The sequence below is a fragment of the Heteronotia binoei genome, chromosome 15 (assembly GCF_032191835.1).
Source record: "Heteronotia binoei isolate CCM8104 ecotype False Entrance Well chromosome 15, APGP_CSIRO_Hbin_v1, whole genome shotgun sequence".
Classification (NCBI taxonomy): Eukaryota; Metazoa; Chordata; class Lepidosauria; order Squamata; family Gekkonidae; genus Heteronotia; species Heteronotia binoei.
In genome coordinates this window covers 22,321,432-22,342,574 of record NC_083237.1, presented here as the reverse complement: position 1 = coordinate 22,342,574, position 21,143 = coordinate 22,321,432, and the positions used below count along the sequence as shown (strand labels likewise).

General features: G+C 46.5%; 1 protein-coding gene across 1 annotated transcript; it reads right to left on the bottom strand.

The window, feature by feature from the left end:
• Positions 1-895: 895 nt before the first annotated feature.
• Positions 896-19,171, bottom strand: SLC5A2 (solute carrier family 5 member 2). Its single transcript, XM_060256618.1, has 15 exons — positions 19,026-19,171; positions 16,943-17,014; positions 16,255-16,359; positions 15,807-15,866; positions 12,386-12,490; positions 11,880-11,985; positions 10,748-10,828; positions 9,323-9,552; positions 8,272-8,407; positions 7,082-7,189; positions 6,217-6,367; positions 5,758-5,926; positions 3,712-3,927; positions 2,515-2,686; positions 896-1,684 (listed from the first exon to the last, which is right to left on the bottom strand). Exons 1-15 carry the CDS (start codon positions 19,134-19,136, stop codon positions 1,458-1,460), a joined length of 2,049 nt encoding a protein of 682 aa, XP_060112601.1. The 5' UTR covers positions 19,137-19,171; the 3' UTR covers positions 896-1,457.
• Positions 19,172-21,143: the final 1,972 nt, after the last annotated feature.

Genomic DNA, 21,143 nt, shown 5'->3' with positions numbered 1-21,143 from the left:
AATCTCAGAGTGGTCACAATCTCCTTTATCTCCTTCCCCCACAACAGACACCCTGTGAGGTGGGTGAGGCTGAGAGGGCTCTCACAGAAGCTGGCCTTTCAAGGACAGCTCTGCGAGAGCTATGGCAGACCCAAGGCCATCCCAGCACTGCAAGTGGAGGAGTGGGGAATCAAACCCAGTTCTCCCAGATAAGAGTTCACGCACTTAACTGCTACACCAAACTGGGAGTAGAAGCTTCTGAGAGTCAAAGGCTTCCTTTGTCAGATCCATTCCAGTGGGTAGCTGTGTTGGTCTGAAGCAACAGGACTTTGTTCTTCACCAGATAAAGGCAGCTTTGACTCTCCATTTTTGTTGATCTCATTGTGCCACTGGACTCAAATCTGGCCAAACTGCAGCTCGGGAGCCACATGTGGCTCTTTCAGACATATTTGTGTGGCTCTCAAAGCCCCCACCGCCCCATTGGCCAGCTTGGAGAGGGCATTTGTCTCTTTAAATCATTTCTCCAAGCCAAACCAGCCGGCAGCTTGGGAAATGCATTTAAAGTTGTTTTCTTTCCACCTCCATCCTATCTATTTTGCTTCCTTTCGTCAAACATGTATTCTATGAGGCTGTTACGTTAAGCAAGTTTGGACAGCCCTGCTCTAGCTCTTCAGATGCTGACCAGCACAGCTGCCCTCTTAAATTAAGCAGTTAGGCACACCACACACACTCACACACAATTGGATCTTCCACCCAAAGGCCATGACTGACAGGACATGTGGGGGTAGGATCTTCTCTTCCAGTAAACTCCCTGTTTAGGACCATCTGTGTCCCACCAGTCTGGTGTGCCTCTATGCAAATGACCCAAAGTAAAACACTTTCCCTCCAATCCAGAGCACACATGCATGCACAAAAATCAGTTGTTTTCTGGTTTATTAACATGTTTTCTGTCATCCCTAAACCTGGATCAGAACAGCTGCGAGTGAGGTATGAATTTGAGGGGGTTCATAATCTTTTGGATTATGATGCAGGAGTGAAAACTGTGAGAAAGGGGTGTGTGCATTTGGGAGGGTCAGGTGTGTATAACAAAGGAGGAGGGAGGGGATGTGGGTGAGCAGTTGTCAAGCGTGCATGTCTTGTCCAAGGTACAGGAATGGATAATGAACAGGGCCCAAGGAAGCCCTAGGCACCCGAGCACCAATGAACAATGATATTTTTTTCTTCCTCCAGTTGGATATTTGCTGGCATCGGTGAATGGTCTTTAAGCCAGGACATTGTATTGCCTTGCAGGTGCTTGCAGTTTTAGATAGGTGTGAGGTGATTATAAGTAGGCTTGGTAATCCTGGTTTGCAGACGTGGTTGGGCCTTGGTAGCCTTTAAGTTCCCTACCAGCTTTGCTTCCATCTTGTTGCTCCTGTTGTTCCTCAGAGGCACCCTTGGAGGAATGGGGATCAGAGGTTAAAGGTCACAGAGAGCACTCAGGCATAGTAGCCCCACAAGAACATGGAGAGGGCCATCATGATGAGGGCATTGAGGTTGACTACAGTTTTCCAAGTTGGGTGCTCCGTGATGTCCATCGTGCGCTGCATCTCCTCTGCTTTTGCCTCCAAGCTTGGCTCTGCCTGCTCTTCACTGCCTGTTCCCAGCCCGCAGAACCAGCCAACACACTGACGCAGCCAGCTACAGGAAGGTGCTGCTTTGGGACCTGTCAGATGAGATGAAATGAGACAGGGAATGGAGGGCGGGGCCCATCTCATGGCATTGGGCCCACTGAGGGTGGGAAACTCGACACCTCCATCTGCAATAAAAGCTGATGAGGACTTCTACTGTCCTGGCCCCACTAATGGACTTCCTGATGGCACCTGGGTTTTTTGGCCACTGTATGACACAGAGTGTTGGACTGGATGGACCATTGGCCTGATCCAACATGGCTTCTCTTATGTTCTTAAGCCCAGGGCTTTTTTTGTAGCAGGAACTCCTTTGCATATTAGGCCACATACCCCAGATATAGCCAATCCTCCAAGAGCCCTGTACTAAGAGCTCTTTAAGCTCTTGGAGGATTGGCTACAAAAAAAGCCCTGTCCACGCCCATGTTTCAGAGTGGGGCTAAATTCTAAGGAACGCCAAGTGTGGCAGAGAATCTTACTGGCTCTCACTACCACCACCTCTGTTGGGTAAGCGGGTGGGAGAAAGACATTGAGAGATGTGGTGGGGGGAGAGGAGGAAGCAAAGTTTTGGAGGGGGGGAATGAGATGGCCACTCCTGCAAGTTTCTTGCAAGTCCCCACTTCAGTCTAATAGCAGATAGGTTTGAATAAATAAAATAATAAAATATTATCCCTATGCAAGTGACAGGAATTGTGGGATGTCGCATTCTTTGTAGAACAGCCCTCAAATGGACAGGAAGTGGTTATCAGGATGAACCCAATGCTGGGAATAGGCAGGATTTGAGGTCAGCCCAGAGGGGATAACTGGGATATGACTGGGGTGGTAACAGCTTGCATCCCTCATTGTCTCTTTGACCAACCTGCCTCACCTTCCACCTCCATCACATGCTCCAGTTTCCCGTTCTTGGCTGCTGCCATCTCAGTCTGTTCTAGGTGCCGCTGCCGTGCTGCCTCCCTCTTCTTAGCCTCCTCCTCTTCCTCAGTGTCCAGATCTATCCGCTCCTCCTTACTGTGTCTGAGGCTGAACACCAGGCGGTGCAGCTGCAGTACAGAACAAGGTTGGTTTAGAGCAGGACCGGATCTACATGTTTTTTGAGGGGGGGGGGAGGGCAAAATTAAAAAATGGCACCTCCCTTATAGGCCCATTCTACCTTATGGGCCATAGAATAGAATGGACTCCATACCCAATTTGGTGAGCCCCCCCCCTCCGGTGGCGCCCAGGGCAAGCACCCCCCTCTGCCCCCTGCCCAGATCCAGCCCTGGTTTAGAGACCAGACACAGGGAAGAGTGCATTGGAATCCCGGCTGTGCCTCTTGAGGCAGGGTGGCTGCAACCAATGCTCCCTCTAAGCTGTGGAGTCTTGTGAGTAAAACTTCTACTCCATGAGCTACTGGCATTAAAGTTGTGAGCTACTGTATAAATTAGTGTGCTCTGGGGCCATTTTTCCTGAGCCTAAGACAAAAATGTGTGAGCCGGAGGCTAAAAAACTCTGAGCTAGCTCACGCTAACTCAGCTTGGAGGGAACACTGGCTGCAACCCCTCTCAACCAGCAGATCTAATCTAGCCGCCCTGAGCCTGCCTAGGCGGGGAGGGCGGGATACAAATAAAATTTAATAATAATAATAATAATAAAAAAAAGAACTGTAGTTCCGTCAAGATCTAACGATTCCCCAGTTTTCATCAGCAGCAGAGCCTTCATTACATCAAGCCCTCCCCTTTGCACAGCTTCTAGGAAGGTACTTAGACCTCTCTAGGCCTACAGTCTTAGCATCATTACAGGCATTGCTCTTAGAAAAAGAGATGAGCGCAGAGGAAGCTGGGTTTATAAAGCGGAAAGAGCGGAGTCTTTCCTTGACCATGAGACCAGTGATACAGAAGATGAACCACAGAGAAAGAAAGACATTGTAAAATAAATATGGACATGGAGATGCAAAAATGGCAACACTATAGTAGTTATGACAATACAAGACTTGTGGCAGGCAACAGCCCCCTGGCCCAGTTTTGCTTCTCGATCTAGGAGGCAGCCCCCTCCGATTTCCCTTTTCTGCTGGCATCTCCTTCCTTACATGTTTATCTGGGATAGGTGAGGTGCAGAGGGAAACGCCGATCATGATGGCAGCTGTGACAAAGAAGAGGATGATAGCAAAATAGAGATAGTGGACCCCGCAGATCAGACGAGGGCAGGCCCCGGGGAAGAGGCAGCTCCCTGTCCCATAAATGAATTCCGGGATCATCCGGGCCATGCCCATGGCTAGTCCTCCTACCATCCCCCAGAATGCACCCTGCAGAAGGAGAGAAGCAGAGTGGAAATGGAGGGTGAGCAACACAGCAGGGTGGATCTTCTTACTTTGCATCTTTTCCACCCCAGCTGTTTACACACACACAGAGACTTTTTGCCCTGACCTGGATAGCTCAGGCTAGCCTGATCTTGTCAGATTTCAAAAGCAAAGCAAGGTCATCCCTGGTTAGCATTTGGATGGGAGGCCACTAAGGAATCCCAGGGTTGCTACACACATTCAGGCAGTGAATGTCTCTTGCCATAAAAACCTTATGGGGTTGCCATACATTGGCTGTGACTTGATGGCACTTTCTACCACCACCATGTTTTCCAGTTTCCGAACCCATAACCTAAAACTGAGACCCCAGCAGATCCTCAAAGGAGGATTTGAAAAGGTGATGTTTTAATAGACTCCTTCAAGCTTAGTCTGACAAGCCCCTTTCCCCAACATCTCCAGGTTTTCCATCCTTGGATGCTTGTATTTTTCTGTCTTTCAGCCACATGCCGAAGGAAGAAGGGCTGTGGCTCGGAATTGGAGCATCTACTTTCCATGCAGAAGGTCTCAAGTTCAGTCTCCAGTTGAAAGGGTTAGATGGCAGGTGACATTAAAGATCTCTGCTTGGGGACCCTGGGGAGCCACTACCAGTCAGAGTAAATAACAACCCAAAAGAAGAAAAGAAGAGGAGGAGATTGGATTTATACCCCGTCCTTCACTACCTGATGGAGTCTCTCCCTTCCCCTCCCCACAACAGACACCCGGTGAGGTAAGTAGAACCAAGACAGCTCTGACAGAAACTGCTCTTGAGAGGAACAGCTCTGCAAGAGCTAGTGACTGACTCAAGGTCACGTCAGCAGGTGCATGTGGAGGAGTGGGAAATCAAACCCGGATCTCCCACATATGAGTCCGGTCACTTAATCACTACACCAAACTGGTGTAGTGAAGAATTGATGTTTATACCTCACTTCATAAGTCTGAAAGCGGCTTACAATCACTTTCCCTTCCTCTCCCCACAACAGGCACCTTGTGAGGTGGGTGGGTCTGAGAGAGCTCTGAGAGAACTGTGACTGGCCCAAGGTCACCCAGTAGGCTTCATGTGGAGGGGGGTGGGAATCAAACCCGGTTCTCCAGTTTAGAGCCCACCACTCTTAACCAGTACACCACATCAGATCTGGTACGAAGCACCTTCATGTGTTAATATCATGAAATGGCTACTGTTCATCTCTTAAATCTCCCCTATATGGAATACTTTCTTTCCCCTCCACTGGCTGCCTGCTATTTACAATGGGACACATACGTAAAGGACAAAGAACGGTGTAATAGTAGTTCCAGGCCTTTGAGGATTCCTCTCCTCTGAATTGCAGGGGTTAACATCTATCTTTGTATGATGAAGTTGACAGCTGCATCAAATTAGGCCGAGGCAGCCTAATAGGCGGGGTGGAAGCCAGGTGCCCAAGCCCGTGGAGTGGGAATAGAATTAGGAAGAAGAGATAACGTTTTACTTGCAGTTGGCGCCAGGAAGATACCTGCAGTTTGTTTTACTTTGTTGTTCAAACCAATCCTCCTCAGAAGCCAGAGTGAGGAATCTGCTAACGCCTTGGAATTGTTACAAGTGGTGACTATTGGGGAAGTTACTTGGACTGAATATCCTTGTTGTGCCCTTTTGTTTTCTTTCGGTCCTGGAAATTGATTCAATAAAAGCGAACTGTGTATCTTTTGACTCAGGAGTTCCCTTCCTGGTGCAGTAATTACGCCCGTAGCCGGGTGAGAGAACCCTATCTGGGACTGGCAGTCTCCTTTACAGGTGTGTATGCATGTTTTTAAGAAATCACTCACCTGTTCATTCACCCTTTTGACAAAGACTCCAAGGAGGAAGATGGCGGCAATGGGCGGGGCCAAGTAACTGCTGACAGACTGGATATAGTCGAAAAGCTGTCCGCCCTGGGCTGCTTGCACCAGTGGGATCCATGCAATACTGACCCCCACCAGTAGGAGGATCCACACCCTGCAGGGGAGTCGCAGCAAGGTAAGAAAGCAGGCTGATGAGCAGAGACACAACTAGTTCTAATCACTTTCTCTGGCTCTAAGGGGGGGATTTCCCGCTTTGTACAGGTGTGCATTTGCTTTCTTCTGTGGCAAAATATTTCAGTTTCCCCGAAGAAGATTCCAGAAGGGTAGCTATCTTGGTTTGCTGTAATAAAACCAGCCAAAAAATCCATGGCCACAGTACTCTTGCTGCTTCTCCTGAGGAAAATGGTTCTCAAGCAGTGTGAGGGCATGCTATTGCTTTCTTACCTGCCCACTATCAACAGCTCCTTGTCTCTGGCCTGTGGCCTCAGCCGGTTATAGATGTCCATGGTGAAGAGGGTGCCACTGCTGTTGAAGATGGAAGCCAGTGAACTCATCAAAGCAGCCAGCATCACAGCCAACATGAGTCCTCGGAGACCTGAAGGGGATGACACCTAGGGTTGCCAAGTCCAATTCAAGAAATATCTGGGGACTTTGGGGGGTGGAGCCAGGAGCCTTTTAGGGTGGAGCCAAGAGAAAGGTTGTGACAAGCATAATTGAACTCCAACGGGAGTTCTGGCCATCACATTTAAAGGGACTGCACACCTTTTAAATGCCTTCCCTCCATTTGGAAATAATGAAGGATAGGGGCATCTTCTTAGAATTGGACCTCCCCTGGTCCAAAGTTTTTGAAACGGAGGGTATTTTGGGGAGAGGCACAGGATGCTATGCTCAAAATTTGGTACCTCTATCTCAAAAAACAGCTCCCCCAGAGCCCCAGATACCCACAGATCAATTCTCCATTATCCCCTATAGGAATCGGTCTCCATAGGGAACAATGGAGTGCCCAGCAGACATTTCTCTTCTCCCCCCCCCCCCCGCTTTCTGATGACCCTGAAGCAAGGGGAGAGCCTCCAAACTGGGGGATCCCCTGTCCCCACCTGGAGACTGGCAACCCTAATGACACTGTAAGACAGTGAAGTGGGGTGTCCCCAGAGCCTTTCCTTCCTCTCAGAGCTTAGCCCCATGCACAACCCATAGCAGATATGGGATCACATTAGGTTCAGCATTCACATCCTAGTCAACACAGGGGCCTTAATAGACTGGAACCCCTCCATTCAGTGCCAGGAATTAGTTGAGAGTGCCCCCTTACCATTTGGCATGAGGGACACCACCAGTTTAGGGTAGGCAATGTTAGAACAGCCAACTTCTGTGCCACAGATTCGTTTGCATTCTTCTGGGATGACACAGGCGATTTCATCTGAATAAGCAAATGAAAGAAGAGAGGATGCATAGGAATTATAATCCCATCTTCAATGTAAAGATCTAAGAATGTGTGTGCACATCCTTTCACTGCAGTAGTGAGAAGCTGTCATCTGGGTACCAGTGATCTGCATTAGCACTAAAATTCAGATTCAAAATTTAGAAAATCCAGAAATTCTGGATATTGGGAACTTCACTGAAGTCAATAAGAACAGTCATTTTCCATTTTAAGAGGAGGGGGATGAGGGAAACTTTCTCAAAAATAGTTTGCCTGTGGGTGTGTTTAAGCGGAGAAAATGGCTTTTCCTATTGACTTTGGCAGAGTTCTAGCTGTTTAGAAGTTCTGGATTTCCTGAATCCAAAAAGCTTGAATTCTGAATCTGAATTTGGGTGCTACCACATATCCCTGTTATTCAGTCCTTCCTTCTGAATATTTTTGAATCCAAATTGCACATCCTCCTTAATTAACCAACTTCTAAATTGGTGACAAAAGATTCAATTCTGCTATGGCGGTCATTCTTAAACTATGTCTAGGAACCCAGAAAAACTACAGCATAAAAGGGGGATGGGAGGGCCCCGGAGAGCTATTTTCAAATTGCCCCTGCATACAGAAGAGTCAAGCCCCTTTTCAGAGTACATTTTGGACTGGAAGAACAGCTTGCTTCTTCAGCAGTGTGATCATCTGCAGTGCAAATATCAAAGAAATCCCAAGCTCTGCTTTTGAGTGTCTTCCTAGCTGTGGTAATCCACAAACAGGCAAATCAAAATTATGAACCGTATTAAAGCAAAGTTGAAGAATAGCTGTCCTTGGAAAATTGGTCAATCTCATTTCTAGCATAGAGACTTATAACAGTCGGTCTTGAAGTAAAATTAGTGTATCCCAAGCTTCAAGATGACCTAGGCCTGAATATCACAGAGTGCATTCCTGTCCCAACATTTGAGCTTCCAAAATGGAATCATTCCTGGTTTAAGGCAGATTGTGCTTCCAACAGACTTCCTCTTGCAGTGTCAGAGTCTGGTCCCTTTACATCTAAAACAGATCAAGCCATGCCACATCCCCAAGTCTGCCCAGATGCTTACCTGGATACAGGATCCGGCTGATCATGCCTGGCATTACCATGAGAAACATGGGCAGTAATTTGAGATAGCCACAAAGGATGCAGCCAGCTTTGACGTGGGTGAGGTTCTTCCCAGCCAGGCATCTCTGCACAATAACCTGGGTTCAGGTAGAAAAGGGAACAAGAGCAGTAGTTCCATGCCATGATTTTTAATAATATTCCTAAGCACCTTTGAGTAGAGAGAAATAGCATTACAAGAAGGCAGCTCCCTCAGGTAGCACATGCATTTCAGGCATTGGGGACCCTAATTCAAGAAACTTGTGGTAAAAATACACGTATCCAATCAAAGCGAATTGCAGAGTGGTCTTAGTTACCATCTGCAAGTGTTGTGGATCAAGAACTGAGAGGGGAATCCGGCTGAAGCCAGTTTATAAAAGGTTGTTAATTTCCAGGTGGGCACTGGAGATTTCCTGGGATTACAACTGATTTCCAGGTGACAGAGATCAGACCTGGAGGAAATGGCTACTTTGGAACTTGGACTCTGTTGATGTGTTCCCCTAATGCCCACTTTCCTCAGGCTTCCCCCCCCCTCCCCCCAAAAAAATCTCCAGGTATTTCCCATGCAAGAGCTGGCAACCCTATGTTCAAGTGGAATGAGGGTTCTAAATGACTTTTCCGATGGTGAATAAGGGTGTGTGTGAGTTACAGGCTATCAAATCTCTTCTGGCTTATGGCAACCCTACGAATTAATCACTTCCAAAATGTCCTATTGTTAACAGCCTTGCTCAGGTCTAGCAAACCGAGGGCCGTGGGCTTCCTTTATAGAGTCAGTCTATCTAATGTGGTGTCTTCCTCTTTTCCTGCTGCCTTCAACTCTTCCTTGCATTATTGCCTTTTCCGGTGACTCTTGTCTTCTCCTGATGTGACCAAAGTATGAGAGGCTCAGTTTAGTAATTTTAGTTTCCAGGGAGAATTCAGACCAGGTCCTAATCTAAAGTAAAGGGGTCTGATCCTATGTACATAGCTGCAGAGAGATTTTATTCCTGCTCTGTACCATTGTCCTTCTCTCATACCTGATCACTGCACCAGTACCACAGAGAATTTATGGAAAGACCAAGGATAACAGCTGGCCAGGGTAGGTCACTGCTGACAGCATCTCTGATCATGTGGAAAGAGTCTTCGCGGGGCATGTAGCAGGAGGCCGAGATGTTGTAGAGGGAAGGCGTGGGAGAGTGTATCTGGCTGGGAAGGGCATCCATGTATTTCTCAAACAGCCCCTGGTAGCCGCCCACTTCATTAAAAGCTGCAGAGCAATAGGTTTAGGCAGTGTTAGGGATGGAAATAGCCAGGGCATTTTTTGAGCAGGAACGCAGTTCTGGCTGGCTTGGCATTGGAAGATGTGGCCTAATATGCAAATGAGTTCCTGCTGGGCTTTCTCTACAAAAAAGCCCTGTGTGAAACAATGGTGTTAACGGGGAGCGTGACCTAATATACAAATAAGTTCCTGGTGGGCTTTTTCTATCAAAAAAGGAGTAGCATTTCTGCTCAGCTTCATTTGACATGTCTGCTTGCTAATTTCAAGTAATTTCTACCAATTCCTAGGCCTTCCTATCTGTATGTAACTTCCCCTTTCAATCCCACCATGCTTTCTGCACAAATTAAAGCATAAAGAAAATAACTAAAATGGCAGAATTTTTCCCCCCAAAATACTTTTACCAGTCAGAGCAATGCAGGAATCTTGGTACTATGAATAGTCAGAAAGTTTGAGAAAAATAAGTAAATCTTATGGAGACACAATTTTCTGGCTGTTGTGTGAGCTCTAAGTTCTGCCCATATATGATGGGGCTTGGGACTAGCAAACTAGAGGGGGGCAGGAACAATGCCAGCCAAAGCTCTTTAGACACCATCCAGCATTCTCTCTGCCACTTCTGTGGTTAGTGGAGACAGGCAAGGGAAGGGGATTTACCTTGTGCAGGGAACCCCAAAAGATCTTTCTTTTTTTCAGGGGAACTTGTTGCCAAGCCATTTCTGTTCTAAGTTTCTGCCTTGAGTTACTTGGAAATTGGCATCTTGGACCCTACCAATTTCAATATCATATATTTTAAAGCTTTTTTTAATGGGGAGGTAACGTTTTTTCTGCTGTTGAAGTACAAGACAGCATTGAAGGGTACTGTGCTAGGTGATCTCTCCAATCTTCCTCGCTTTTCTGTGGGAAATAGCTGTACTTTGTCCAGAGACATAACTAGATAATTTTGTGCCCACAGCAATAATATAAAATCATGTCCCCCTTACGTTCATAGCAGTTATTTTGGTAAAAACGTAATAACCAGAGTAACAATAACATAACATTTATTTTAGTCATTGTATACTTTTTCTGCATCCCTCAGCTTTGTTCACCCAGTGGCTTGGCCCTTGTTACAGCTCTGACTTTGCCCAGTTTGGGGGAGGAGAGAGGTTGGCTTCTGTGTAGCAGCTCCTAGTAGAAGTGGAGTACTTACTGAAGCCCATGAGAATAAAGGCGCCACCAATCATGACAAAAGTCTGGACAGTGTCTGTGTACATCAGGGCTGCCAACCCACCTGAGGAAGAGGCAAGAGTCATTTGACAGTTCAGCCTTGCCCAGTTTTTGAAACACCTGAAGCGTTATTACTTGCAAATTGGGACCTTCTGGCACAAAAAGGGGAAAAAAACCTTAAACACCCCCCCACCCCAATTCCATCCCCTTCTAGGGAAGAACATAAATGCTGTCAAAAGTGTTCTCTGGGTCAGGCAAGTGGTCCATGTTTTATGAATGGCCCTTCACACATTACACAGAAAATCATCAGTGGGTTATGAAGCCAGTATCTAAACCTATTATTTCTGATTGCTGGTAAGGTGGTCAGCTTTTTCCTCCTTGATAGGTTCTTATTCTGTTTACAGTTGGCAGAAATTCAACTTGTAAACTTTACCCTGAGAAGATAGATACACTGGTGAGAAAATTGCTTCCTGATAGTATGTTGACCACTGTTGTTATTATTTACTTCATTTGTACCCTACCTTTCTCCTCCAATGGGGTCACAAAGTAGCTTACATCATTCTCCTCTCCTCAGTTTTTATTGTCACAACCACCCTCTGAGGCAGGTTAGGCCAAGTTTTTCTCCTACTGACGGGTCCCCAACGTGGTGCCTTTCCTGGCACCCATCAAATGTTTTTATAAAGTGGGTGGGGACAAGTGGAGCTTTTGCCCAGATAGACTGTTGATTGGCCACTGGGGATTTGATTGGTTGTGCAGATTTTTTAAAAAATGTTGATTTAGCAGCAGCCGCCATCACAGCTCAAGGATCTTCACTGTGTGACTGACATGGCAGCCATTTTGTGGCTGACTCCACCTCCTGAAGCAGCCATTTTGTGGTTGTGTTCACCAAACTGTGTCAGTATTCCAAAGGTGCCCACAGGCTCAAAAAGGTTGGGGACCTCTGGTATATATTATCTTGAAGCCCTGCCTCCCCGCCCTTCCCCAGCCAGTCAGTTGGCAACTGGTTTCACACAGTTTGTGCTTGTCACATCTCTCCACCTTCAACTCTTAGCCCCCTGTTCTGGACTGAGGCAACCATACTGCCCGTCCCAATAATCAATTAGCCCTTGGGTTACCTGTCACTGTGTAAATGGTGGTGATGATCAGGAGAGCAATGACAGCCACATAAATGTTCCAGCCCAGGGCCTGCTGAATGAACACGGCCCCAGAGAACATGTCCACCTGCAGAGACAGAGAGGAGAACCATCAACATGGTTCTAAGGGGAAGGTTATAAGCTAAAGATTGTCTCCCCCCGCCCCATCCCTGACTGTCATATCTGGCAGCCAAGAATGGCCTAATTATCCATTATCAAGATCTTAACCAATGTATGATGTGACCTATCAGCAGGCAGAACCCTTTTTTAAAAAAATGGTCCCCACCTAAACATTACAATTACATACTTATACCTGCGGGTCAAATGAAATGGCCAGTTAAAAAGACAGCTAGACAAGGTAAAACACTGAGCAATTCTGCATGCTATTAAGACAAGCTTTTCCCCTCTGGTGAAAAGGGATGCCCAGAACCCTCTTTTGAAGCTCATGTTCCCCCACCCTCTTCCTTACCACGGCTGAAGTGACATACCGAGATTTTGGTAAAGATATACATTAAAAGGGAAAGAATGGAAAGGTAGAGGCGAATTCGCTGGCCTCCAAAGCGTTTCTTCAGGTACTGTGGCATTGTGATGACCTGCAAAGGGAGAAACGGTCAGGAGAGACAGTGCTAATCTCACACCAGCTAACCGAGGCAGGGCAGGTTTCCCACAACCCCTGTTTATGCAGCCAAAGCAACCAGGTGCCCCCAGCAGAAAACAAGTGTGCTTTGAGAAAGGTACTTGCAGAACAGCCACTAGCTTATGTAAGTGAACCAAGCCACAAAGTGAAGGGACAGACCAACCCTGCAGGATCGCCAGTCAGGCTGATCTCTGAAACATCCTTCCTGGATCAAAGGTGGTGATTGCTTAAGCAGTGAGTAAATGTAAAGTCCACCCACAAATCTCCCTAGGTATTATAGCACAGAACAGTATGACTCCCACTATTCTGCCCCACGCTATGCTTGTCTTGGATGTCTCAGGAAAAAGGTGAGTAGTCATAAGCAGGGCTTTTTTTGTAGCAGGAACCCATTTGCATATTAGGCCATACCCCCCAGATGTCACTGGAAGTGACATCACCCATTCAGTGGGCAATTTTCCACGTATTGACACAGTACCATCAGCTGCATTTCATGGATGTGTGTTCTCACACAACCTCATGAGAGACTTTGTTTTGCCCCCCAACACAGACCTGTCATCTCTGCATATTGCTCCACAACCAATTTTTTCAATAGAAAGCAAACCAAGTGGTCATTTATAAATAATATGTTTTTTAAAAGTATTAATATTTGGTTTCATTTTAGTTCACGTTACTAAGTTAGTTCATGTTACTGAGTTTTCACACAGCATACTTGGAGATGCAGTCCCCACATAATATAATTACTTTATGTATGGTCTGCCTGTGTCACTGGGACTCAAGATGGATTATACAGTGTATATGAAATTCTGAATGTATATGTAATTATGAACATTATTCTGAATATGTCCCTAGATGCAGACTGATAAATTCATAGAACGTGGCCATGTAAAAAGATATATTTCTGCAAACTTGGGAGGAGACCCAGGACATCCATTGGAGGAAGTGTCAAACCCCCTCCAAAGCGTGGTCTACTAGAGCACAGGCAATTCAAAAACAAAACGATTCTTGGCTGCCATTGCAAAGCCCCAGCTTCTCCCAGGGGGGGGCGCTCGTAGGCGGCTCCGCGTCTTTCACTCTTTTTACAAGCCGGTTGGATGCTAAAGGCAGCAGAAAGGACGAAGCGTGTAGCTGCCTAGTGGAATGAAGTGAGTTTTCAGGGAAGGATTTCGGGAGTGCCTGACCCTCCCCCTCTGAGTCTCATTGCTAATCTCTTCCCTGGATACCAGCAAATGCTTTTCTCAGAGGGAGAACCGCAGGGAGGGAAAGTGCCTCTATAACCGTTTCCTTCATGTCCCATTGAACAAAGCAGGAGTCAAGTGGCACCTTTAAGACCAACCAAGTTTTATTCAGAACGTAAGCTTTTGTGTGCTCACTTCATCAGACGAGGGGCTCAGGTATTGTGGGCTGAAATACAAGCAGTTTGTTGATTAAATGCAGAGTGATCACATGGTAAACCAGTGTGGCTTAGCCATTTGGTCTGGATAGCCATAAAAGGTAATAAAGTCTTCTGTCAATTGGTGTTTCTGTAAATCTATTGTGAGTCACAAAAGGATGTGTATTTCCTAGTTGTAGTCCACCTAGTCCAACTAGGAAATATATGTCCTTTTGTGATTCACCTAGATTTACAGAAACGCCAATTAGCAGAGGACTTTATTACAATGGCAATGGCAAACCACCCCGTAAAAAGTCTGCTGTGAAAACGTGAAAGCAACGTCACCCCAGAGTCGTAAACGACTGGTGCTTGCACAGGGGACCTTTCCTTTCCTTATTACCTTTTATGGCTATCCAGACCAAATGGCCAAGCTACACTGGTTTACCATGTGATCAGACTGCATACTTAATCAACAAACTGCTTGTATTTCAGCCCACAATACCTGATCCCCTGGTCTGATGAAGTGTGCTTAGAAAGTACACGAAAGCTGACATTCTGAATAAAACTTGGTTGGTCTTAAAGGTGCTACTTGACTCCTGCTTTGTTCAACTACTTCAGACCAACACGGCTGCCCGCTTGGATCTACCTCTGAACAGTCACCCTTGAGCTTCTTGTACCCCCACAGTGTGGGGAGGATATAAGTTAACTTTCTCTGTGGGGATTAAAAGTGGCTTGGGTGTTCCCCCTCTTCAATGCTGTTCTCTCCCTTGAAAAAACAGTTGTAGCTGGGGTTGCCAGCTTCCAAGTGGTGGCTGGCGATCTGCTATTACAACTGATCTCCAGACAACCAAGAGCAGTTCCCTGGAGAAAATGGCCACTTTGGAAGGTGGAGTCTTTGTTTCTCATTGAAGTGCCTCCCCTCCTGAAACTCCACCCTCCTCAGACTCCATCCCCAAAATCTCCAGGTATTTCCCAACCTGGAGCTGTCAACCCTAGTGGTTGCATATAGGTAGGGTTGCCAATCCCCAGGTGGGTGCCCTCCCCCCACTTCAGGGTCATCAGAAAGGGGGGGATGTCTGCTGGGCACTCCATTATTCCCTAGTGAGACCAATTTTCATAGGGTAAAAGAGAGAATTGATCTGTTGGTATCTAGGGCTCTGGGGGGGCCCCTGTTTTTTAAGGTAGAGGCATCAAATTTGCCACATAGCATCTGATGCCTCACCTCAAAACACCCTCCAGGTTTCAAAAAGATTGGACCAGGGGGTCCAATGCTATGAGCCCCAAAAGTTCGTGCCCCTATCCTTCATTATTTCCAATGGAGGGAAGGCATCTAAAAGGTGTGCAGTCCCTTTAAATGTGATGGCCAGAACTCCCATTGGTGTTCAATTATGCTTGTCACAACCTTGCTCCTGGCTCCACCCCCAAAGTCCCCAGATATTTCTTGAATTGGACTTGGCAACCCTATAGGCAAGGGAGTGTGTGATATTTGAGCTAGAGGGAGCCCAGAATCCCATTTCTTCTCTTCCATTATCAACTTAGGTCCCAGCCCTTTCTTAGCGTTGAGGACAGAATCCAGAACTCTGGCTCTTTGCACACACCCCGCTGTTACCCTCCTGCCATTTCATGTGAGTATGCTGCAGTACTGCAGTTGGAGCCCTCTGCTCACGACCTGCGTTCGATTCCAGCGGAAGCTGGTTCAGGTAGCCGTCTCAAGACTGACTCAGCCTTCCATCCTTCTGAGGTTGGTAAAATGAGTCCCCAGCTTGCTGGGGGGAAAGTGCAATGACCGGGGAAGGCAATGGCAAACCACCCCGTAAAAAGGTCTGCCGTGAAAACGTTGTGAAAGCAGTGTCACCCCAGAGTCAGAAACGACTGGTGCTTGTACAGGGGATATCTCTCTTACCCCAGCTGTGAGGTAAACTGGGACAAAGAGCCATCCAAGGAGAAGAACAATAAACATTGCCTGGAAGAAAAGAGAGGAAAGGGGCAATCAGGTGGTTGGCGTGGGAGAGGCAGAGTTGGTGAAGTTCTTTTCATCATGACAGCCGTACTAGGCACCTGTGGGATGTCTACAGAAAGTCCAAAAGAGGTTTTTGCATCTTGGCAACCAGTAGCGACTAATACCAGCCAGAATCTTATGTTCTGTTCCAGATCCTGCCACTAAAGGGCTCTCTCCCCCATCTCCCCACACCGTTGTGTTCCCCCAAAATACTAGCAGTGACTAATCCCAGCTGGAATGTCTTGTTATCAAGTAATGGTTCCAGATTCTGCCACCAAAGGCTTGTCTTTCCCATTGCCCCAGACAGTTGTGTTCCCTGGGTTAAATATAGAGTCCTTAGCCCACAGCTTACGTTCCACTCGAATCCTGCCACAGCGAGGCCGTTAGCTGCTCCGGTGCCTGCCAAACCCACAAAGTGCCCGCTGCCAATATTGCTGGCAAACAGGGAAGCACCAATCTGCAGGAAAAACAACCACCAATAAACAACAGGATAGTGCTAGGGTTGCCAAGCTCCAGGTGGTTACTGGAGATCTCCCACTATTACAATTGATCTCCAGGTAACAAGATCAGTTCACCTGGAAAAAGTGGCCACTTTGAAAGGTGGACTCTGAGGCATTATATCCCACTGAAGTCCCTCCCCAAACTTTACCCTCCGCCTCAAAAATCTCCAGGTATTTCCCAGCCCTGAGCTGGCAACCCTAAGGTCAGTGCCTTGACTTTTTTCAAGCCCACAGACCCAAACACAGGGCAACATTAATCTGAGCTTGGCACCTGTCACTCACATCCTTCGATGCACCCAGTATCCTGATTGTTTTCTTTATTTCGCACTTGGATCCCTCTCAGTCCCTGTTCTGTTTTTCCTGAAAGGTCTTCCTGCAGTTGATCCTGCCTGCCTTGCTCTTTCCAGCCTCCCTTCCTCACAAATTTACTCCATTCCAATCATCCATCCCTTTACCTATTTTCTCAATGTGTAGAGTTTGCCCCCTCTTCTGGGAAGTACATCTATCCCCTTTGCCCTCTTCTGTTTTCTGTTTACTCACCGGCCACCACACCATGTTCCTACCAGCCAAGAAATATCCCCCAACAGTACCCCGGTTGGTCCGGCACATGGACTGTGAGGCAAGGAAGAGAGAGGAAACATGCGGTGAACAGATTGTATGGAACGAAGCCACCATTTTAAGATGAGGAGTAGGGTTCTTTGGTTTGATGGGAGGAGGATAGAAAGGGAGAGGGGATCCCCTGAGAAAACAGATTATTCAGCTGTTAATATCTCGACTGTACACTTAATTACCAGCTGCTTGCACATTCCTGAGCATAGTAATTTGATAATAATTAACCTCTCTGAAGAGATGAGGCCTAGGATCAAAGAGAAGCAGCTATGTGAAAGAAAAACAGCAAATCTGGAAACAACACTTGCCAAGTTGTGGGGCAAAGGAACACTGTGTGAGAGAGAGTTACAAAGGAAAGCCTTAATATGTTGTTTCGATTCTAGAGAGGCCACTGTAGTTCGTATTAATAATATCTAAATAACTTGTAATGTATTGATTAAAAATTGCTTGCTCTTTTTCTATCAAATCATATATAATGCAGCATATTTAAAGATATAAACTATATTAAACTAATGCAATAAATAAAAACCAAGAACAAGCAAGAACATCAGCAGTCCATCCACTTCCTTTTAGATGAGGCAGATGTTCTTTCTTTCTTTCTTTCTTGCTTTCTCTCGTTCTCTCTTTCTCGCTTTCTCTCTCTCTCTCTCTCTTTCTCTTTCTCTCTTTCTTTCTTTCTTTCTTTCTTTCTTTCTTTCTTTCTTTCTTTCTTTCTTTCTTTCTTTTGCAGTTATAAGTGCACTGTGCACCATTCATATTTTATAATCTTGCTTTCTGGATGAAATAATTGCAGCAACTTTTTGTATTTCTGAAGCTCATTTTCTATGCACCATTTGGGTTAATACATCTGCCTATGGATTCTGCACTCAGGAATGGCATTGAAGTTCTAGGTTTCAGCAATGTGCAAGGTGTTTTAAATCTTGTGAGGGGGGAGGCCTTTTTTCATTTGAGAAAAAATGGTGCTGGGTTTGGAAGGAAGAACAACAGCACTTGAAAAGAGGTTAAGAAGAAAGAATATGAGGTTCAGTGGTTCATTAGTTCAGAGCCTGAGATGTGCAGAATCAGAAATGTGGCATATCAAAAACACTTTAGGCTTCCTTCAAAATTCTTCCAATGTTTCCTCTGATAAGGAACATCTGAATTCACTTTGAATTTTGCTGAAGTCAAAATTTGGACAGAAAATCTATTCTGTAATTGTTAGTGATGTACAGTGTGCACACAAGTATTTTGTAAATTGCATATTAAAACCATTCAGCGCACCTGCAAAATACAAATGCACAAAACCAACAGTAAGTGGAAAATAAAACCATTTAAAAAAAGATAAATATAAAAAGAAATTAAATTGGGACTACTCACTCACCCCTGTGAGGCTGGGGATAACAGAAGACCACTTAGCCCAACTTCTGAAGAGATTTATCTTGTCTGCGAGCTGGATTATTACTAATGACACTTTGTGATGGATGAGTTGCTTTTTTGGTAAGTTCCTGAAGACCTGAGTGTGCCTAGTTCTTTCAAACATTTTTTTCTGAATAGTGAGGGACATACAAAGAATGGACAACTAGAAGATAATGTAGGAAATGTAAAGAAGAGCGGAAGGATCTTGTGCATTTGGGATTGCACAGAGAGTTGTGGAAGGAAAGATAAATGAGCAGGAAGAGAAAGGTGTATACAGGCAAGGAAGGGAAAATTGATACATGAAGAGCAATGTGTAATGTGCTGATTTGATTGCTAGAGACTCTTGAACAGGATAGAATAAAACAGATCTATGTGATTTTGTGTGTGCGGCAAACTTTTTGAGTTCTGAGTTCTAGGGCTTTCATTATGATAGCCAAATCTAAATAGGACATTTGGCCATGAGTGGCTTCATTGGAGGCACGTTTTGACCTAAATCTCAGTGTCAGCTGCCGGCTCTCCCCAGTTCCTTCTGTAGAGCCAGGTGATGGTCTTGGCAAGGAATAGAGGCCCCTTCCTAATTTTTGGAAGGTGTCAGAATGCAGGAAGCCCCTCCACATACCCACAGTCCGACTCCGATGACCACAAGGAAGTAGAAGGAGATGACGGAAATGTCTGCTGGGTTGCTGATTGATGCTTTCTGCAGCTCGGAGACCTGCGATTCCTGCTCCATAGTGAGATAGTAAGTTCCAGATTTTCCACAGCCAAATGGGCAACTGAGACAGCTTCTCAGAAGGAATCCCACATGGATGGTTAATGACAAACTGATGGATGTGCGATTAACTTGGAGTGAACGTGAAGGGAAGGCTTAGGGGACAAGGTAGGAGGAAGGATGGAATGGTACAGAACAGTGGGACAGGGTAACATCCTGGAATCAATGCCAAAGTTGTGGCATCTTTGTGAACAGAAATCCTCTTTGTGAACAGAAACAGCTTCATAATAAGCAAGTACCAACTGCACCACTTTATTAATCACTTTGTTTCCAAGATTAAAAAAGCTTTGCCTGAGAGAGAAATGGCTGCCTTGGAGGGTGGGGTCTAGGGCAGGGGTGGACAAGGGTAGCTCTCCAGATGTTTTTTGCCTACAACTCCCATCAGCCCCAGCCATTGATCATGCTGGCTGAGGCTGATGGGAGTTGTAGGCAAAAAAACATATGGAGAGCTACCCTTGGCCACCCCTGGTCTAGGGCATTGTACTCCATTGAGGTCCATCCCCTCCCCATCCTCTCTCCCCACTTCCACAGGCTCCACCCTGAAATCTCCAGGAATTTCTCAACATGGATTTGGCAATCCTAGACGGAATCAAAGGGCCTCTTGCCTCTGCCTTTATATTCTTCTGGCTCCACTTCTGAACCACCAAGCGCGAGCCAAGTTCTGACAAGCCAGGTGCCATTTCTTCTTTGCCTCAGGCTCTACTTTCTAACCCATGATGAACTATTCCTTAGCTCTGAGGTTCCACCTTAGGGTGGCCAGGTCTGTGTTGGAAAATACCTGAAGACTTTGGGGGTGGATCCAGGAGAGGGCGGGGTTTGGGGAGGGCCTCAGCATGGTACAATGCCAAAGAGTGCTCCCTTCAAAGCAGCCATTTTCTCCAGAGGAGCTGATCTCTGCTGGCTGGAGATCAGTTGTCAAAGTGGGAGATCTCCAGGCCCCACCTGGAGGTTGGCAGGCCTACTCCACTTCCTGAACCATGAGGAACCATCTTTTACTCCCAGGCTCCACCTCTTGAATTTCAGAATCTGAGTCTCATGGGACCTGCCCATCTTCCCACCCAAATAATACATGCACCCTGTCATCCAATTCTATATAGAAACAATGGCAACATCAGGGGTGTGTGGCCTAATATGCAAATAAGTTGTTTTCTACAAAAAAGCCCTGTGTAAAAGAATCTAAAAGTCCTGGTTCCAGATATCACCCCCCCCCCCTTTTTTGCTCAGAAAATTATAGAGCCTTCTTGCCAGTTGTTCCCTCCATCTCATGCTTTAACCCAGGGGTGTCAAATGTGCAGCCCGGGGGCCGGATCAGGCCCCCGGAGGGTTCCTATCAGGCCCACAAACAACTCTGCTTTCTTCTCCCTTTCTCTTGTTTCCTTCTGTGTCACAGCTTGCTTTGCCAGGCTTGCTCAATTGCACAGGAGCAAAGCCTCTATTTTCTCCACTGGCTGAGGCTCCTTACTTGGGGAGGAAGGGGAGGAGGGAGAGCTTGCTTTGCTAGGCTCTCTCAATCACACAGCAGAGCTACTGAGCCAAGCCTCCTTCTATTGGCTGAGGCTCCATCCCCTCCTCATCCTGTGGGGAGGTAAGGCAAGAGCCAGAGCGTCCTTTGCCCAGTTCTCTCAATCACACAGGAGATATACAAAATCTTTCGTTGTAATTGTCTGTGTCCTTTATGAAGTTTATGAGCGTTTTCGCACTGACCTTACTTGGGAGCGACGTCCTTCTTCACCGCGCAGCATCTGTGCAGATTTCGCACTAATTGCTCCGCAGAACCCGGAAGAGCCGCAAAGTCCCGCGGCTTTTGCGTCACAAATGTAAACTGGCCAAAACCCAGTTTACATTTGCGAAGCGAAAGCCGCGGGACTTTGCGGCTCTTCCGGGTTCTGCGGAGCAATTAGTGCGAAATCCGCGCAGACGCTGCGCGGTGAAGAGGGACATCGCTCCCGAGTAAGGTCAGTGCGAAAA